The sequence below is a fragment of the Ictalurus furcatus genome, chromosome 10 (assembly GCF_023375685.1).
Source record: "Ictalurus furcatus strain D&B chromosome 10, Billie_1.0, whole genome shotgun sequence".
NCBI lineage: Eukaryota > Metazoa > Chordata > Actinopteri > Siluriformes > Ictaluridae > Ictalurus > Ictalurus furcatus.
The window spans coordinates 30,686,386-30,707,676 of NC_071264.1; the positions used below are offsets into that span (position 1 = coordinate 30,686,386).

General features: G+C 41.3%; 1 protein-coding gene across 1 annotated transcript in view; it reads right to left on the reverse strand.

Annotated features, from left to right (window-relative positions):
• Positions 1 to 10,145: 10,145 nt before the first annotated feature.
• The window catches only part of ext2 (exostosin glycosyltransferase 2), a 35,374-nt gene continuing 24,228 nt past the window's right edge, over positions 10,146 to 21,291 (reverse strand). Inside the window, exons 11-15 of the mRNA XM_053634102.1 lie at positions 17,211 to 17,377; positions 15,176 to 15,319; positions 14,931 to 15,059; positions 13,556 to 13,638; positions 10,146 to 10,677 (exon numbers count right to left, since the gene is read on the reverse strand). Of these exons, the coding sequence (XP_053490077.1) occupies positions 10,539 to 10,677; positions 13,556 to 13,638; positions 14,931 to 15,059; positions 15,176 to 15,319; positions 17,211 to 17,377 (662 nt within the window). The 3' untranslated portion in view covers positions 10,146 to 10,538. The remainder of the gene's footprint in view (positions 10,678 to 13,555; positions 13,639 to 14,930; positions 15,060 to 15,175; positions 15,320 to 17,210; positions 17,378 to 21,291) is intronic.

Here is a 21,291-nt window from a genome sequence, read left to right on the forward strand (position 1 = left end):
TCGCCCAGACGCACCGGCACAGTCGCTCGTGGTGTTCTTTAACAACGCAGTGAGAGAACGAGACGGTGAAGAGGACAAAAAAAAAAAAAAAACAACACGAGCATGGGTGAATACCAGAGCAACCACGATGCCACGTGTGGCGAAGGACAAAGACGGTGAGGGAGTGGACTGACTCGGAGAACAGAAAACCGATAGTATTATTATTGTTAAAAATTCAAATAAAACCCTGTGAAGGAAATCCTCTTTAGGAAGAGAATAATCTGAGATCTGAGAAATGAGAAATCACCAAAGTGAGTTGTGGTTAAGGATTGGTAGTTCCTGGGATAAAACTTGCTAAGAATAAATCGAATTAAAATAAAAGCAACCCCTGCACTTATCAGACGAACCTGTAGGTCCTAGCTGTAACGAGTAATTATACAGAAACAGGCCTGAGAATATGAACATTTTCACTACTTCACAGACCAGTGGTGTCCGATCTGATCCGGAAAGGGCCGGTGTGGGTGCAGGTTTTCGATCCGACCGAGCAGAGGCACACCTGAAAGCAGGTGGACTCAGGCGTGGCTCCTGCTTGGAACGGATTGGAATGAAAACCCGAACCCACACCGGCCCTTTGCGGATAAGATCGGACGCCCCGGTCATAGACGCGTCTTTACCCGAAAGTCCAAAACTGGACATTCTTGGTGAAAGTCAAAAACATTTACATACTTAATCTGCATATAAAGAAGAAAAAAAAAAGAAACGTAACTTTCCTTTCCATTTGAGCAAAATGATGACTTTATGCTCACGACTAGTCTAAATCATTCTACATTGCACTGAAGAATATCTTCTTACATCTATTAGCGCTGTGTTCGTCAGGCAGTGCGGCCACGCGGAGCAGGAAGCGTTCGTACGCAGCGTGTGATGGTGAAAGAGTGACCCTGGACGTGCAGGACCCTAAGGAGCCCGAGACAGTTTACGGGAAGGTGTGGACGAAAACCAGTTCACACTTTATGACTTTCAAGCCAACAGAAAATGTCAGAAGAACCGAGATCGGCGCCGTAAGAACGCAGAATCTGACGAGCTCGCGGTATCAGTGGCAGATTTAGCAATTTGACCAAAGACGTAGCAAGATAGCAAACCCGGCAACAAATACGGTAGCGGCGATGGAGAAACGTAAACGACACCGTGCTAACGCACAGAAAAGACTATCTCCTTATTTACCTCAAGCGCAGTTCGAAGAGCGTACGTTTAAGCGCACCCCTTTTCTGCACCAGCTGATTTCCCCATCACGCTGACTGAAGGCCCGAGCGGCATCGTACGCAGACATGTTCCTTACCGTTAGACGATCATCACATCGTATAATCTGACCCGGAGAACGATTAAGACGAGTTCAATCTAATCGGATTCGGTCCGTACAGGATTTCGCAAAGTTTTTCCGTGATCGTTGCGGGCCATAAATGCTTGGTTTTGCTGTGGCGTTTTTCAAAATTCGTTGTGTGACACTTTTTTTTTTTTGCAGAAAACTACTCGAATTGTCGAAATCGCAATAAATAGTTGTGCGTGCTCTTTCGCGGTGATGTTCGTTGGTAAATGAGACCTTTCAGCTGTACGCGTGTTCGATGCACGTGAATCGAAGGGGGCTTTGGCTGGACGCGTGTTGGCGACGACGTCACGTGGAGTTCGGTCGATGCTGCGTTCGTTTCTGCGATCGCAGAAAATCCTGACGGGACCGTCTGAAATATACAACTGTAAATAAATCCAGCAGACAGTGATTTTTGAGAAGACTGGGAGACGCTACACGAGCCTACTTTTTAAAATTAGGACGATTTTTCGACCAATCCGCACGCTTCTTCTAGTCCCGCCCACATCTCCTAGCTCAGCTTGCATGGTACCTGCGTCAGAATGTGACCAGATACAGCCCGGGTACACGTCATAGCCATGGAAATTGCAGCAACATGGAGGATTATGGGTAATTTGCCAAGTCGTACCGCGCGTCATGCAAACCTTCATCACATCGAGCAAGGGCTTCCTTACACGTCTGGTTTCTGATCAATTTTGACATTTGAAACACAGAGAAAACGCTGCATCTTAAAAAAACCCACATGTAATGTATTCCCCTTCTGTGCAGAGTTAACAATCTCTCTCTCTCTCTCTCACACACACACACACACACACACACACACACACAAGAAAGAGCTAAAGCCATTTTCCCGTTCTAAGAGCTCCCAGGTGAGAGTTAAGCAAGTTGATGGATTTGTTGAAATATATTACCCTCTACATCTCAATCCACGTTTATTTTCTCTCCCAGAGAGACTCGGGGCAAGATATTTAACCTGAAGTGACAATACAGTGTGTCTGAAAGCTCGGTCAGGGTTTTCTACATGCTTTATATGGCAATAACAATAACGTCAAACACCATCTAGCGACGGTCACCTTGTAGCGAGGCAAGATTTCTGGAGAGATCGTGGACGAAGAGTAATCCTGCAGCGATTCGGGACGTTAGGCAGAAAAAAAAAACCTCAAGCTACAATATAACAGCAAACTATACCCCGCTGTCCGTGCCAGATTTCCCAAATACTGACTAAAGAATGAATTTTGCTGATTTAGCCGAGACCTCGGTGCGTTATCCGGGTATATGATCTTCCAGAGACGGCCGGTTCGAACACGATACGCAGAAACATTTAAATGCATGCTCGGGTTTGATCTTCGCTTCATGATTTTCTTGGCAGCGGTCCCTCAGAAAATGCCCAGCATTCCACACTCGAGTCTGACACCCTGACGCTCATCGTGGACGTTTGACTTTCCTTTATCACCGGACATTTTACTCGACGCGAGTTAAAAGCAGTCGGAGTTCCATCGTGATTTGCTTTACAGCATTTCTGGGTTTCGTTCGTTCTTTCTTCCTTCCTTCCGGATTCCAGATATAGATCAGATAAAAACAAATCTGTTTTAAATTTGCGGAAGAATCCGATACGTGTTTAGACAGGCCGTTTCCAGTTTATAAACGAGAACCACGTTCGTGTCATCTTACTGGGAGGCTTTACGGAATTCCTCGTTTTCAGACGCAAAGAGGTTTTATCGCGCTCATAAATGGAGATGAGCGACTGACGCCGGTGTTCAACACTTCGACAGGTCAAAGGATTAAGTAGATGACACTAAAACATCGAAGAGGAGGGGAGAAAAGGAAGCATACTCGTTATGAAATTTCAGAGCGCGACTAACAGCGACCTGTTAATCGTTAGCTCAACCATTAGCGATTAGCTCATAGCTATGAAGAAAACATGAATTTAGTTGTGCTTTGTTTCACACCGGCGTTTAAACGCTGCTTCAGTCATCCGAATTTTTACTTTTTCGGACAAGCCACGTCATGGGTTCACTAATCAGACCGGAGAAGGCGAATAAAACGAGCAATCTTCGAACTTGTGTGAGAACTCGTTCCTTGCTCGATGCCGTCGCCTAAATAACTGAATTTGAACGACGGTACGTGATTGGCTGCAGCAGAGGATCTGGTACAGAAGGCAGGTTCATGTTTAGGAAACTAGCGTTGATTCTCCTGCAGTATTTTTTCTTTCTTTCACGTACTGGGTGTGTTGCCATGACAACAGAAACAGACGTTAATGACGTGTGCATGAGTGTCGTACGTATTTTACAAAACGCATGAAATGTGGTGAAATTCATCATTTCAAAGGTTCATGATGTTGCAAACTCGTGAAGTTTTCCTCGTGTTGGCGTCTTCGCCAAAGACTCTCTTGATCTAACGAGCTGTAATGAAAGAATTACACGACGAAGAACCCATGATTATCTAACGAACGCTTGGAGAACCCTTTTACGTATCAACTTGGTAAGCGGAGTCCGCTACAAACTTCAGACGTTTGCTCGTTATTTTCTTTTTCATACGTGGAACCTGTCAGAGGTTTACAATTCAGCTTGGTACTCGGTACGCTCATAGAAAAAAAGGGTTCTCCAAGGGTTCTTGGCTTCCTGAAAGGTACTGCTTGGAACCCGTTCTGACAGGGAAACGCTACGTAGAACCTAGAAGCTCTCTAGATTTCCTAAGAGTGAATCAGTATGAGGACGTGACGTCCAGGGTTTGTACAGGTTTTCTGAAATAAGGTTCAAGCTTGACACCTGGTACTATTTTAGAGAAAAGGGTTCTTGTAGAGATCCTTAAGGGGTCATCGGAAAATTAAGTGCAAGTTAAGAACCCGTAGTTACCCAGTGGCCCCTTGAAGAACCCTTTTTACTTGCTCTTTTTTTTTTTTTTTGAACAGCTAGAAACTGTCAGAGGTTTACACCTCAGCATGGTACTGAGACACTCTTGGAAAAATGGGTTCTTCAAGGCTTCTCGGCTCTCTGAAAGGTTCTGCTTGGAACCTGTTCTGAGAGGGAAATACTCCTTAGAACCAAGAAGGTTTCGAAAGGACACCATGGCCAGGTTTGTACAGGTTTTCTGAAATAAAAGTCAAGTTCATCAGTTCTTGAAGTGTTCTTAGCTTCTAAAAGAGGGTTCCACGTGTAACCCTTTTTTTTGCATGCTAACAACCTGTAATTATCCAATGACCCCTTAAAGAACCCATAAAGAACCCTTTTTTTCTGCTCATTATTTGTTACCTAGAATCTGGCAGAGCTTTACCATGTAGCTTCTTGGTGCTTGGTACAATCTTAGAAAATTGGGGTCTTCAAGGGTTCTCATCTTCCTGAAAGATTCTGCTTGGACCCTCTTCTGTTGTAGGGTTCTATACAGAACCTAGAAGGGTTCTAGATTTTCTCAGAGTGTAGTATGATGACACAAGGTTTTCTGAAATAAATTTAAGCTTGGTACAAAAGGGTTCTTTAAGAGTCTAGCTGGGTTCTTAGCTTTCAAAAAAGGCTTAAATCCAGTTCCATCACCGGATCCAGTTTCTTTTCTGCATTTAAACATGAGCATATAGATGTTCCTGAGAGCTTGCACTTCTCTCGAGCCCTCTTAGCGTTCCTGTACAGCGTAGAACACCGGTTTTGTCGCTCTTGGGTTACTCAGAGGGTGAAAACGACGGTTTCACGTTCCGGCGTTCTGAGAAAGGACAGAACGCACAGCTGTGTGACGAGCAAATGCAAAACAAACATGCCTCGCTCATGCTCGTGCTCAGCTGTCAAGGCTCCTCTTTCACAAAGTCGCACGCTGCACGACTCGACCCGCTCTCTCCCGGTTTAAACCATCGACTCGCGGACATTCGTCAAGTTTCCTTAATTATCACCTGGACAACTGCGGATCGGGATTGTGTGACAGAACCGAGATGCCGGTTCTCGTTGGGCGGATTATTTTACGACTGGCTTTAGGCGGCTATCTCAGCTCTCAGCTCACAGCTCAGAACTCAGGTCACTAAAATAGTCGTGGGATAATTTTGGTTTCTTTACAAAAATAAACCTACAGGTTCTACTAAGCATTAAACTCAAACTGGTAGCAGTGTGATTCGTGCAAACAAAATAAACAAAAAAGAAAAAACATGAAAGAAGTCCATCTCTGCATCGTCCCTTGTCACTTCTAATACTACTGAAGAAGGCATATCCGAGTTCTAGAATAATAATATAATGCTTTTTTGTGTGTGTGCGTGTGCGGGCATGTACAATTTTCTGTGCGTTAATTTGTTTTTTTTTTTGCTGTTTAAGAATTGAAAATGTAATTAATTTGTTGTAATTATCCTTGCGAGGAATTTAATATTATTTCGTGTGTGAGGTTGGGGTTTGTGTTTGGATTTTAGGATTTAAATGTGATTTTTTCTCTCTCTCTCTCGACGCCCCCCCCCCCCCCCCACCCTTCCCCGGTGTGATACATTTTTCATTTTCTTTTCTCCTCCCAAAGCTTCAAGCTAAATGTACGGCGTTCTAATTAATTATTTACTTCCAGGCTTGTTGATATTCTACATACATATATATATAAACATATATATGTATTGTGTGTGTGTGTGTGTGTGTGTGTGTGATTTACAACAGTAAGTTATTGCACTTACAAAAGCTTTGCTCATAGTAACTGACCTGGGTTTGATATCACTAATAAGCGGTTTATAATCAAGCTCCAACATTTGGTCTAATTGATCACCCCCCCCCCCCCCCCCCCCCCATTGTCCCAAACTTGTCTTACACAACAGTAATTACGCATGACTCAGCTACAAATCACAGCCTTTCTGAAAGACCGTCCAAGGCTCCCACTGGTTTTATGTGAGCCTTTATTTTTTTATTTTTTTTTGCCCCAGGACAATTCCCACTCAACAGACTATTTTAAGATCTTGGCTTGTGAAATCGCATGCATTCTCAAAGCACCATCATTCCTCTTCCATTCTCTAATAAATTGGACTAATGGAGTACCAGTGGAGAGAAGAAGCAGCGTGGGTTTGACCGTCTTCCAGCAACGGGGAAAAGAACATTACATTCTGACCCACGTACTGTAGAGGAAGGAGCTCTGCTGCTTTTATTTCAGGCTTTGAATATCTGTGTGTGTGTGTGTGTGAGAGAGAGAATCCATGTGTGTGTTAGTGTTAGTGTGTGTGTGCTTGTTTTTTTTCCCCTTTAGATACTGATCAATAAAAACCTTAACATTGACTCACCTTTCGCTTTGTCTGGTCGTGCTCTTCCTCCCTCCTCCTCGGGCCACTAGAGAAGTGCTTAAAGGAATAAAACACTCTGCGTGGTGCCGTTACAGGAAAACAATCAACGACAGTCCGGTGTGACGCAGCCACGTGGTGAAGCTAATGAACAGCACATCCTGATGCGTTTTATTTCACTTATACGACAGCGATTTGCCACCGATCGCAATTTTTATCCGTTTATAGTTACACTTGATGTTAATTAGTGCCTGTTATAGCAGCTATAAACAGTAGTTCCTTCACCTCTCTCTCTCTCTCTAAATCTTTCTTGAGTTAGTAAGACTTGTCATGTTACACAGAAACCGAAAACTTAACGCTACAGCTTTACCCGACACCGGAGACTCCTTCTACAAACATTAAACAAGCATCGCCTTCCAAAATATCAACAAGAAGAACGCTTTTTTTATTGGTTTATTATTAGTATATATACATATATATTGTCCCTGCGGACGAATGGTTACTATAGAAACGATGAGAAGCGCTTCGGAGAACTGAGAACGCTTGCCTCGGTGTGTTCTCTATTTCTCACACACACACACACACACACACACACACTTCTCATAAAGTAGACCCGTTTAAACTCGGAGCGATTGCAACACTCCCAAAGACGCTCGCTTGGACTAAATAACAGACACTTCATAAAGCGAAAGAGCTGCAGACAATCTGGCTCTCGCTACGTAATTGGTCATCCGCTGACATTTCCAATACCCGAGTCGTTGCTGAAAACCTCCTCCTTACCAGATTTTCTCTCTCTCTGTCAGGGAACAGGCCGAGCAGGAATACATTTCTCTTCACAAGTTCACTCCCCATAGAGATGAAATGCATTTATCTCAGACATGCAGGCTCCTGCACTTAAATCATTCACAGAGCTCAGACATCTGCTCCATCCCTAGACAACAGAAACCATAAAAACACACACACACACACACACACACACACACACACACCACTGCTTAGTTTTAACTTCACAATGTCACATAGGCATGCTTTAGAAAAGAAGTTGCTTGAAACATAAAAAAGGCCAAAAATGTAACGTTAATTCTTTATTTAAAAAGAGAGAGAGAGAAAGAGAGAGAGAGAGAGAGAGAGAGAGAGAGAGAGAGAGAGAGAGAATGTACACACAGCCGGAATCTTTCAAATAAACAGCAAAAAATGTACATTTAGATGAAACTGTTAGTAGCTGACGCATTGTTTTGTCAACTTTTTGTTACCGAGGAATATTCATAAATGTCAGCGCAGACACACGACTCAATGCGTGATTTATTCTACTCACTGGTTAAAAATAATATTTAAAAATGAAAATTAAAATTCACACAGACTGATATATTACAATCATGAACGCACAACGCTACTACTGACTGAAGACCGCGGTATTTACGGAGCTGCCGGGATTGACGGCGAACGTGAAAATCTTGGTATTTTACCACAAAAACGTATATTATTAAGCTTATGTTATTTCTACGATGGCGAATCTTTCCCCATGACGTCCGAGAAAGAACCGTGGCGGAAAAAATCGTACGCGTGTGAACGCTAGGTAATAATTAGCATCTACTCCATTTGTATACACGTCAAAGGGTCGGTGGTCCCGCCTACTCGTTTCCGATTGGCTCACGAGACTGGGGCAAAACGTAGGTAAAGTCGGGCTGTAGTGAAGGACAAAAAGACAACGAGAACAAAAGAAAAGACGCATCGTACACGTCCGCGTCCTTTCCCCTTCGGTGAATTCGACTGTTCACGACTCCAGGTGAATTTTATTTCGTTTCTTTCTGCTTTAGTTAAAAACAAACAAACAAACAAACAAACAAACAAAAAAACCACGTATTTTTCAGCTCCAGTATCGCCATAGGAACAAGTCAAATATTACATAAACGCTGTAGTTAACCATAAATGTTGGCACCTCTGTGTTTACTGTACAAATCGGGTTCCTCTGTTCCGCAGCTCACGCCTAAAACCCAAACATCCTTTTAAGAACGCTTGACTGTTAGATAAATTAAGTGAACGTACCTCTGATAAAAACAAGGACAGTGTTTATACATCTTCGACCACACCCTCACGGTGTTTCTTAATTTGTTTAGATTCCAATTTCTGAAGTTTTGAGGAGTTTCTAAACATTTGACTGGAAACTGCTGGAAAAAATGTGACGACTTTTTTTTTTCTAAAGGTGTTTTGGGAAGAAAAAAAACTTGTAAACCTGTAAAACCTGGACATGTTCTACACTGTACAGAAAAGTTAGAAGCCTTAAGGGTTGTTTCTTCAGCTTTTCCCTCACGGGGGAATTCTTTAAGGTTTAATGTAGAACCCTACAACACGCTTCCCCGATAACAAAGTGCTGGAAGCTTCAAGAACCCGGTTTCGTCCCTCAACAGCTAAACGTTAAAACTCCTCTGACAAGCTCTCGATATTACGAAGAAAATAACGAGCAATAATTTGGAGATTCTCTGGAGATCTGAAGCTTCAGCTTCACAGAGCCCTTTTTTGTAGTTAAAGTGAATAACACTGAATTGTTCAACATACTGTACCCTCAAAGAACCCTTAAAGAGCGCTTTCTTTCTACGAGTGTACCGAGTACTACGTGGGAGGAGTTTGGATCACACACTTACCCAGGTACTACAGGGTTCTTCAACTGTTTTAATGGTTCATTTTTGGGGTTCTTAAATTTCTAAAAAGTTTTTGATGAGAAAATATTTTCTTGTAGGGTTCTACATCGAAACTTTAAACAACTTTTTTTTTTTTGGTTATGTCTCTGGGAGAACTCAGTTTCCATGTAGAACTCTACAACAAAGTAATTTCCAATAAAAATATTTTAAAGAACCGTTAATTTTTTAAAATACCATGAAAGAACCCTGGCTTTGAGCTGCACGTTTACTCAGGTAATAAATACACTCTTAGAACAAAGGGCTCTTTGGAAAATAAATGGTTCTTCCCATCCTAAACGTTCTCTATACGTAGTCCCAGAGAAAGAGAGTGAGCACGAAAGAACCATTACTGGTTTTAAATTAGTTTACTTTTTACTAACCTAACAAACTCTTAAAGAACCCTTTTTCCTAAGAGCGCACGTATTAAATCGGTAAGTGTGCAGTACAAGCTCCAAATTACTGCTCATTATTTGCTTTACACCAGGAACCTGTCATGAGTTTAACACTGCTATCTTGGTACCCACAGGGTTCTACAAAGGCTCCTAAATGGTTCGTTCGATAATTTAAGAGTTCCTAGCTTCTAAAACAGTTCTACTTGGAAAGCTTTCTGCCAGGAAACAATTTATTGTACGACTCTACCTAGAAACGTTAAGTTTAATTGGATAATTAAACGTTCTTAGCGCCTTAAATAAAATATCTAATGGTTCTGGGAAACCCTTAACGTTTCACTGTTTCTGAGAGTGTAGGAACCAAAATGTGACAGGATTTAAGTTCCTGCTTGCGGCAGAGAAAATGAGCTTTTTCCATTTACTTGCATAGCAGCTCTAGTGTATCATGTTTGTATTGAATAGTAGTAAGTATTATTCAGTAAATACAGTAAAATGTGAGTAATTCAGCGTGAGAAATGTAAATTCGGACCACCGAGAGCTCCGGCAAGTTTAATATACTGACACTGCTCTGAGACTCTCCAATCCAACCCTCGTTTTCTATAAAAACATATAAAAAGACACGATTTGGGCTTCTCAAGGTCAAACATTGTTTTTCAGTGGACCCGAATTTTCAGTGTTATCGACAGACACAATCTGCTCTGTGACGTTCCAGTTGTTGGTTCTTCTTTCCAAGTTCCTGGTGATCCATCTGGATAAAAGAACACGTGTAGATACAGCAACAGGACGATTCCCCTTATGCGCTCTTATCTTTAAAAGTTAAACGACATCGATGAGTCCTAGAGCATTCTGTGATGTGTTTTTTTTTTTTTTTACGAGACGGAGGTCTCGTAAAGAACAGGAGCGGGACTCGGTCATAAACTCCCGATGTTGGGAAAACTCTTGAGCTTCTCCGGGAAGTCATCCTTGTATAAAACGGGATCAGCACGGTGTTCCACGACCTTCAGAGGCATGGTGCCGAATACAGACGCGAATTTGTTTATGCACTCAGACCTGAGAGGAAGGAAAAGAAAAGAACCGTTATGTGTATACTACAGGTGTGCGTTAATGAGACGTCGCACGTTGCACTGGGATATCTACAGTTTCTAATGTGCAAGGGGAAACCCGTCCCTGCTGTGAAGCATGTGGCGGTAGTATCATGCTCAGAGTTACGCTCAAGCTCTTCAGCAGGTTCTCTACAGCATATATTTTCCCCATTTTTTAATAACTCATTTAATAGCACTCAGAGATGCTCAAAGTTTTTTTTCTTTAAATAATGATTTATACTTTTACAAAATTTTGTGGCATCTTCCAAGAACAGGTGTATTTATATTAAGATCACGTGACACTATGGACGGACTCCAGTGAACTTATCGGCTTATTGGTTGCGCCCGTACCTCTGAAATAAACTCTTACCTGATTGACCAGATGTATTTTTTAGCCTCCGAGTCCAAGCAAAGACAACCGAGTGGGGAGGGGATTACGTTACGCGGATTTTACCCCGACCTCGATTCACATTAGAGTCGAGTTTTGAGGCGGGCTCGAGCGCCAGTCGAACCTCTTCAGGACGTAATAAAAAGCCCAAGAACCATCACAAACGCACCAAAGAACCTACAGAAGTACTTTAATGGTCCAGTGGATAATTACGGGTTCCCATCCTCCATAACAACGCTTCTGCTTTCTGATAGGAAATGCCGGGTTGTGTGGCTCTATGTAGGAACTTTCCCCAGAACCGTTAGTTGTTGTTTAAAAAGAAACTAAGAGCCTTTAATGATCTGTAGTGTGTAATTTTGTACCAATAAATCTTTGTTTTTTTTAAAAAAAAAACATTCCTCATTTTCAGTTTGTATTAAAACAGCAGTAGGTATTATTATTTAGCAAGTACAGTGAAATTAGTCTAATTTATGGAGAGAGAAACGCAAATCGGGACCAAACGACACCAAAACAAGAGATATCATAATATCCTAAGATCAGTTTTTAAAATTTGTACATAATTTTGCTAACTATATACGTTTTTCCCTCTACGGCAATATTTTGAGGTATTTGTAATATAAAATCCCAATTATTCCCACTACAAAATGAGGAAAATTTTAAAGGCTGGGGGGTGAATACTTATGCAAGCCACTGTTTGAGCACTGGCATTTTTTATTTTTTTGGGGGAGTGGTGCAAAGCCTGGCTTTTATGGCAGGAAGCGTGTTCAGAGCGAGAAGCGTGACCAGAAAGACCCCATCAATCTCGGTTGAGCCTCCAGTCAAAGGGCTGCATGGTCTGTGGAGCCAGACTCTATTAGTAACACTCTTTATTCACTTCCAAGGTCACGCACTTGTTCAGGCCCGGAGCGGAGCGCGGGCTCCCGGCTCACTTTCAAGTGTTAAAGCCATCACTCACGCAGAGGTGGCACGTAACCGAGCGCAATTAACTTTCTTAACGCAGTTACGTATCTGCACTGCCACGCGATTCTTCTGCAGCCGAACCTCGACTTTCCGCCTCGCGCCGTTTCTCTAGAACCATCTATCTGTCCTTTTATTAACTGACTCTTTAGGGTCTTCAGGCTCCTTGCTGGAACCCTTAAAGTTCCTGTGCATAATTTTCACTCAAAAAGGTTCCAAAGTAAGCCTATCAAATAACCAAGACCCCTAAATAATTCAACCTAAACGTAAAGAACTCGTAAAGAACCCGTTTTTCCTAAGAGTGTACCGACTAGCAGATGGCTGGAGTTTGTGTCACACACTTATCCAGGCAGTACAAGGTTCTTCAAGTGTTTGTTTACGGATCTGGTGGATAATTAAGAGTTCTTAGCATTAAAAGAACTTTTTTTTATTTTTATTATTGTTTTTTTTTTTTTGAAGCTGAGAACCCTTAATTATTCAAGAAACCTAAAACCTCAAGAACCCTTTCCCTCAGAGTGCACGGAGATCAAACACCTGACAGGTTCTAGACATTAAGAAGAATATACTGAGCAATCATTTGGAGTTTGCATCATATACATAACCAGTTAATACACACACTCTTAGAAAATAAGGTTCTTCGAGGGTTCTTTAAGTTTCTTTTCATACGTTAAACTCCTGACGGGTTCTGAGTACCAAGAAGAAAATAATGAGCAATATCACACACTTAGCCGGTTCTTCGGTTCTTCGAGAGTTCTTTAGGGCTCCTTTGGAGACTCACAGGTTCTTGGCTTTCAAAATAAAATAAAAAGCTAAGAAGGAGAGTTTCCATGTAGAACCTTACAACTAAATATTTTCCTCTCAACATGGTTTCGAAGAACCCCCTTCTGGAAAGCCTTCATTATCCCATGGAGACTTAAAGAGCACTTGAAGATCATTGGGTAAGTGTGGTACAAATCATTGCTCGTTATGTTCGACATAATATCTAGAACCTGTCAGGAGTTTATGCTAATTTGGCTATCTTGGTACACTCTTTAAGGGTTCTTAGCTAACAGGGAACACACTATGTAAGACATTTAAAGGTTCCCACAGAAGGAATGTAGACTGCAGAACTGCCTTTGGTGTATTTCCTGAACTGAAATAGAAACTAATAGAAGAATTTTTAGAAACATGTGTGTGTGCGTGTAGTGATTTGTCCGCTTGAGTACGTTCTTTCTTCTGTAAAGGAGCTAGTCGGAACGGGAGGCGCTGTTTTGTGCTCTCTGGTTTAGCGTGAACGTCGGCGTGCTGATCAGACTCGAGCTTGGCACGCAAACGCAGCCTGAAATTGGACGAAGTTCCTCAGTGTTTGGCTGATGAATGCACATGTCTCCTGTGAAGCGCCACAATGAGGCTATTGTTGGGGGAGAACGTACAGAATGTGTTTCAGATGCAGACGGAAGCCATGCCAGGTCCTGAGAGCTCCCAGCGTTCCGCTCTGTCCTACCCCCGGTTTATACTTTACCTCTCCACCATGTGCGTCTGGTCCAACGACAGCCCGTCTATCGCCGTGCACTCGGGGCACTTGAACTTCTTACGCGGCGTCACCTGCACAGGAAGCAGGGCAGGTCAGCGTGGATCAGGAGTTTACCTGAATCTGACCGTTAGCTTCAAATAAACTCATAACAATAACTAATCTTTCATGACCTTCATTCTTCTGAAACACCTTGTCAGAGGTTTAAAAAAGTTCTGACGAAGAAAAACTACCGTGTGTGACATAAAGGAATAAAACACTGTGTGTGTGTGTGTGTGTGTGTGTGTGTGTATGCATGGTGCTGTTACAGTTAAAAAATCAACGACAGATCGGCGTGATGACGCAGCGTTTCCGTGACAACCCTAAAGTTGATTATTTTCCTATAGTGGCGCGTCCCCGTGTTTTATTCCTCTTACACCACAGCAACGTGCCAAATCGCAGCTTATTAATGATTACACGACGACACGTCGCACCTTTTACCTGTTTACATTTACCTTTAACGTTGTGGAACGTCTACGAAACAAACGCTCACTTATGTTACAGCAGCTATGAACAGTCTTTCCCTCACCAGCCTTTTTTTCTTTCTCTAACTTAATAAGTAAAAAAAAAAAAGAATAAAAAAGCAGCTTATTAATGTGAAATGCAGTATTTCTGTAATTAAACGGTTCTGTCAGGGGAATTATGGAATAACTATTTGAATATTTCCAATGTGCTAAAATTTATGATGATTTTTTTTTCAAATTCCAATAAACGATCTGATAACAGACTGCACTATTAATAAAATTACTCGAAAACGAAACAATTCATACCGACAATAAACCCTTGTTTAAATGTTTATTCAAACGTCTCAGTCTCGTTCTTATTTTTCGAGTCAGGATATACTTACAAAGGTTGTTCATGCTCATGAATTAGATTAGTTCAGATTAAAGCTTAATACAAAATATTACAAGGAACTTTTTTTTTTATTGTGAAGCGCACGTACACTCTTGAATATCAAGAGCTCTGATTGGTTTAGAGACATTCTGTTTATGGAAAAACAAAAAGGTCTGGAGGTTGTTTTTTATTTTCATTTTATTGAATTTCAGGACAAAAGAATGTCCGAATTGTAAAAAGCCTTTAAATTCCACTCCATCACGATCTGAGAATTCAATAGTGAAATGTAAACACAACAAGTCAGCAGGTGTTAAAGGCCACGAGTCTCTGCACCAAAACGCAGCTTACACCAAATCTCACGAAATATAATCAAATCTAATTCATAGTGTCACTGTGATCTACGGTCGATGCTGGAAAGTTTAACTACGACGCACAAAAGCGCTGTAAACGCAACGAGTGAAAGAAACCGAACTCAGTTCGACCTGGTATTTACCTTTATAGGAGCTTTCCCCGTGATGTTGGCCACCAGGAAGTTCATGGCGATATCCTCGCAGTTCATATGAGCGTCCACCCAGTTCTTAATGTCTCCCGGCATCTTGTACGTGTACAGATAATTGAAGTACTGCAAGACAAAACGAATACGGAAGGATAATGGAATCAGACGGATTAAAAAGTGTTTGGAGGCGTGTTGAGATGATCGGAACTGAACGAAAAGGTCAGAGGTTCGGGCGATGGTACCTTGTGATAAAACGCGGCTCCGGTCAACACCATCGACACCTCGTTAGTCCACTCTGACTCGTACTTCCACTTCCCCATCTCATGGTCCCATAAATGGAGTCGACCGGGATATCCCACCAGCCTGTCCGGGAATTCCCGCCACACCTATACGACACAAAGGACTACTTCAAACCAACCATTTGTGCGCCGTTATAAATTAATGAATGAAAACATCATTCATTAATACTCAACGACGTATTATACTCCAAACTACGAAATCCCACAGATATCACGGAATACCGTTCCTGCGTTCGGGTCCAGACACGAGGAATGATTGAAAAGAGGCCACGGTTCTGAAATAAACACTTTTAAAGGTGCATTAGGTAAATTGTCAGATTTGTCAAGATTAGGTCTCTGTCGGTTTAATAGGAGAAGCTAAAAAAGATCCGAATAAAATTAGGATTTTTTTTTTTTAATCTTTGAGCCCACCCCGCCTTTTCGAAACCCAAGTTAATGTTTTACTTAGCATTCGACCCGGGAAATCTCACTATATATGAGTAGCAGGAAGTACATTTACATATATATGATCGTTGTAGAGAAAAATCAGGAGTTAGTGAGAATTTTGGAGAATTACTTCGTGCTGATACATCGCTACTTTCACATTATTTTGAATTTGTTCCTGCTGCTATAACATTAATCTGAACAAAATGTATTTTTGCTCGATCCAAGGCAAACAGCGCCATCTAACGGTCTAAGATATTGTTAACCATAATATAAGATATTATCAAGGATAATATTCCTTCTAATGTCGTTGTTTTCGGAGATATGAGGTTGCCATCGCACACGGTAACATACAGTAGTGTCCTCTTTGTGTGTGGCACAGATCGAGTCCATAGGTTAATATTCCATAGATTTATGGACACAAGAAATACATGCAACAGTTGTCAGTTCACCAATATGTAAATAGTTCGGCCAATTTTTATTTGATTCCTTACTGCTCATCACCCTATAGAAAGACATGTATCCCACACATATGTACCACAGTTCAAGTCAATCGGACCTACGGTTCATGAGCTGATGATTTTTGTAGCTTTGGACACATTTTCAATGCACTGGAAAATCTATCCTGGTGGACTTTATGAGTCCCGATGGCCTTTTTTTTTAATTCCCCATGAGAAATAAGGCATGTATACCAATTTTCAGACATTTTGGAATTATGGGGCAGAGGGAAAATCCTGTAGATTTTGGGCGTGGCCTGTTGCGCCACCTATGGACTCATGTGGGCCCTTTGTGGTGTGGGAGTTACTCGTGGGCTGTAGTATCAATGTGCCAAATTTCACAACAGTTTACCATTCAGATCTTGAGTTATTGGGCACTTTAGGGAGATAAGGAGAATAATGATAATAAGCAGAAGAAGAAGAACACTAATAATAACGACAGGTTTCCTCCTAACGAAGGAATCCTAATTAGCATATCTATTTTCTGCTTTTTGTTTAAAACTCCTCCGTCCTGAAGATGTCGGAAAACTTAACGTTACATCTTTACCTCTGACTGTTACAAAGCGCTGACACTGGAGACTCCTTCCACCAACGTATTGAAAGTGTATATAGGATAATGAAAGGGGAAATGTTTTAAATGAGGTTTTTTTTTTCAGTGTGGAATAAAAAATAAAAAAAGTCTGCAAAAGTGTGTTTTGCAGACGGGCGATACGACAAGATAATACCGATATCGTGATAAATTACGTCACGATATGTTTTTTTTCTGAGATCGTAAGTATTTTTTTTTTTACAATTACAAACACTGATTGGAAGCTTAAACATTTTTTTTGTAGACGTTAAATAAAAGTGTCATTAAATTCGGACTGTTTTGTTGGTAGTATAATAGCAAAGCTACATAACGTGATACGTATTGCAGAACTGTCTACGTATCGTAATACGTTTTTATTTAATTTCGTGCCATATCGCACAGCCCGTACTCACATCCTCAGAGGGAGGAGCTAAAAGGCAAACAAGAGAAGCAAGGAAACGCAGAATAACCGAGAAGCGTCGTTCATTACTTCGTATCCAAACTGCAGCTCGTCAGAGGTCAGCATGATGATGTCATCATCAATGGCCAGCACCGCCTCGGTCTCGATCTCGTCGAAGGGAAAGAAGCGATTGCTGAGTTTGTTTTCTTTGGTGCGCACCACTTTGAGAGGAACGGTGATTTTGGGCCAAAGAGATTCTGCACAGGAGGAAAGAAGAAATAAAAAACCGAGAGTTTTATTAATATTCTTTTGTCAGTTTAATATATTTTATGTTTGAGAAATAAAAGATGGTCATGGCGAGGTCAAAGAGAAACGTCCAAACACAAGGAGCACGTACGAATCCGACCACAACGACATTCCTCGCAGGGCAAGAAAGACAAGCCGCTGTATTTTCAGTCGTGTAAGAGCTTGGGAGCGCTCCATGGCACGGCCAAGATGGATGGCACGTATCGTGTCACCTAATAAAGCTACAGAGAAGGTCCTGCTTTACTAAGACACTGGGGGAGTGTGTAATTAAACTCTGAGACCGTACCGATACGGATTTTACAGAGCTTCTCGTGTACTTTCTTGTCTAGTAAAGCACAGGCATTCAGGGAATAAACCAAACACTGAAATGATTCACACATCATTTCTCTGTGTCCGCAGAATTAGTAGAAAACCGCCAGGCTCTCAAAGACGGCTCTCGGGGACTGTAATCGGCTTCGTACGTTGTTACTAGCGTTCGGCTTCCAGAAAAGAAACATCACTCACAAATCACCTCGGTTAATAAAAGTCCCTCGAAAAAAACGCTATACTTAAAAGTGACCGACATTGGAAGCATCTCAAAACTGCTCGATGTAAACAAGCACGACAACCAACAGCAACGGGGAGGAGAAGGAGACGGAGGAGAAGAAGAAGGAGGAAATCCGTTCTTATTTCAGCCTGGGCTTCAGCTTTGACCTGTGAAGAGGACCTTATTAGTCGTAATGGGTCACAAAGCTCCAGCTTGGCTCCACTGACGCCTCTAATCAAAGGCAACGCTCGCCCATTAGTCCACTTCAAAGTATTCCTCGGCGTAATTACATTACTAAAATCTACGCCGAGGATATAATTAATTTCTTGTTCCCCCTTTTCCCCGAGCCGTTAGTGTAAAGGCTCCATAAACAAGCACATAGCTAATTGCCTTGTTAAGACGTATCATTAGAGAGAGAGAGAGAGAGAGAGAGAGAGAGAGCTTTAATAAATAACGGCTAACATCGGCTTACGTGACGCGTCTCTAACGACCCATAAATTCATTCCCGCCTGAAACAGAAACACACTGAGGTTCCATATTCACTGTATATATATACACCGTCAGGTCCATAAGTATTTGGACAGTGTGAGAGTTTTCACCACAATGGATTTGAAATGAAGCAATCGAGATGTAATTGAAGTGTAGCCTTTAACGCTACACTCAAGAGGTTTAACAAAATATACTGCATTAACCATTTAGGAATTACAGCCCTTCCCTCCATTTTAACAGGCTCAAAAGTAACTGGACAAACTATCAATCATACATATAAACATTATGTTTAATACTTGGATGCAAAGCCTTTGAAGTCAATGCCTCCTTCAGTTGCTGCTTCTTTGTAGGTCTTCCTGTCTTCAGAAAGTGAAAAGCAGCTCAACTGGGTTGAGGTCAGGTGACTAACTTGTCCATTTAAGATCAAGCCATTTCTTTGCCTTAAGAAGCGATTGGGTTGCTTTTGTTGTATGTTTAGGGTCAGAAAGTATAGCGCTGTAATGCTTCAGAATTCATCCGTCTCCTTCTATCAGCAGTCACATCATCAATAAACACCAGTGACCCAGTTCCATTGGCAGCCGTACATGCCCATGCCATAACACTTCCTCCACCAGGTTTGACAGACGATGTGGTATATGGTAGCTCGGTAGTTAAGACATTGGACTACTGATCAGAAGGTTGTGAGTTCAAATCAAGGCCTATGAGCAAGGACCTTAACCCTCAACTGCTCAGTTGTATAAATGAGATAAACATATGTCGCTGTGTATAAGGGCATAAATGTAAATGTATCCTTTGGATCATGAGCCATCCCTTTCCTTCTCCATACTCTTGTCTTTCTCACTCTGGTATAAGTTAATCTTGGTTTCATTTGACCAATGAATCTTGTACCAGAACCAGTCAGGCTTTTCTTTTTTACTTTTTTTAAAGATGTTTTCTGAAGCTAAGTTTAATCTGGTCTTTCTGTTCTTGAGTGTTACCAGTGATTCGCATCTTGAGGTAAACGTCTGTATTTATATTCATGAGATCGTCTCTTATACGCCTACCTCCTCCAGAGTGTTCTTGACTTGGCAAGATGTTGTGAAGTGGTTTTCCTTCAACAAGTGAAGCATTCCGCGATCATCCCCTTTACATTCCTTCAGTGGTCCTCCAGGCCTTTTGGTGTTCCTGAGCTCACCGGGGCCTTCCTGATTTTTAAGAATGTACCAAATTGTTGATTTGGCCACTCCTAAAGTTTCCGGTTTCTCTCTGATAGGTCTGTTCTGTTTTTTCAGCGTAATGATGGCCTCCTTCACGTGCATCGACACCTCTTTGTGCATAGTGAAAGTTCCAACAAACAGCTACCGAATGCAAATTTAACGCCTGGAATCTACTCCAGACCTTTTATCTCCTTCATCGGTCATGAAATAACGAGGAAACAGGCCACACCTGGCCAAGAAACTGCCGATCAGGCGACCGTCCAATTACTTTTGAGCCTGAGGAAATGGAGGGACTCTGAAAAACGTGGCTGTAATTCCTAAACGGTTCAATGCAATATTTTTGTTAAACCTGTTGAATTAAAGCTGAAAGTCTACACTTCAATCACGTCTCGATTGCTTCATTTCAAATCCACTGTGCTGGTGTATAGAGGCAAAGTTACCAGAATTGTGCCGCTGTCCAAATACTTATGGACCTGACTGTATAGCGCCTTTAAGTGAGAAACTAACTGGAAAAAAGTCGATCCTTTGATGCTAAAATTGTCTCATATTAACCGTAAGACAAATCTCAGCTCATAGTAACTTACGGTCTCACAGTACTTTAATGAAACACTCGTTTTGCTTTACAATCTGAGAATGGAGCATGAAGTCCTGCAATATAAAGATTTAGGAATTTGAAGTAGTAGTTGTTTAATTATTTTTCTTTATTTAACTGCCAGTAGTGGGTAAACTGTAATAAAACATAAAAGTGTATGTAATGACTGATGGAACACGAAACACTAAAACACAACACACTAAGATCTCAAGAGCGCAAATATTTTCCACTGGCCTTTTTTCCTACACTTTTACCAGTCCAGGGGCCAAATAGTTGCTTCTCATTTACAAACTAAACACGAGCCAGAAAAGCAGTTTGGCTCCGGCTCTGCGCATGGCATGACTCTCGACTCTCAGAGAAATGAAATCTGATTTAATTTAGTCTACTTCACAACAAGAAATTTATACTCCCTTTCTCAGCGTTCAACAACTGTGTCTACTAACAACGTCGCACTCGTTCGTAGTGAAGGACCGAAACGGAACAGAAAGTTTGTATGTGGTGCAGAAATTCAGGAACAACTCAGATGACAGATGTGCTGATAATGTGCATGTGGAGTATAAAATGCACAAAATGATTTGTAAAAACAGAATGCTACTTTTTAAATCAATTTAACATCAAATCTGCATTAAATATACTTTATACTGAATTGATTTCTGCCGTTTTAGCTAGTTCCCCTGGAGAGGTCACAATCATTATGCTTTTATTTTATCTTCTGCTTGTGCACTTGCTTACTTGTTTATTTACTTGCTAACTCACTTATTTGCTTACCTACCTACTTACTTGTTTACATAAGCGTTTACGTACCTACTTTTGGTTTACCTATCTACCTATGTACTTGTTTACTTAATTGTTTACCTACTTATCTGTTAGCTTACCTACTGGTTTATTTGCATTCTTTTATTTACTTTTTTTTTTTTTTTTTTTTTTTTTACGTTTACCTACCTACCTACTTGTTTACATACTTACTCACTTACCTATGAACTTGTTTACTTAGGTTTTTACTTACGTACCTACCTACATACTCGTTTACGTAATTGTTCACTTGCCTACTTTATTTACTCA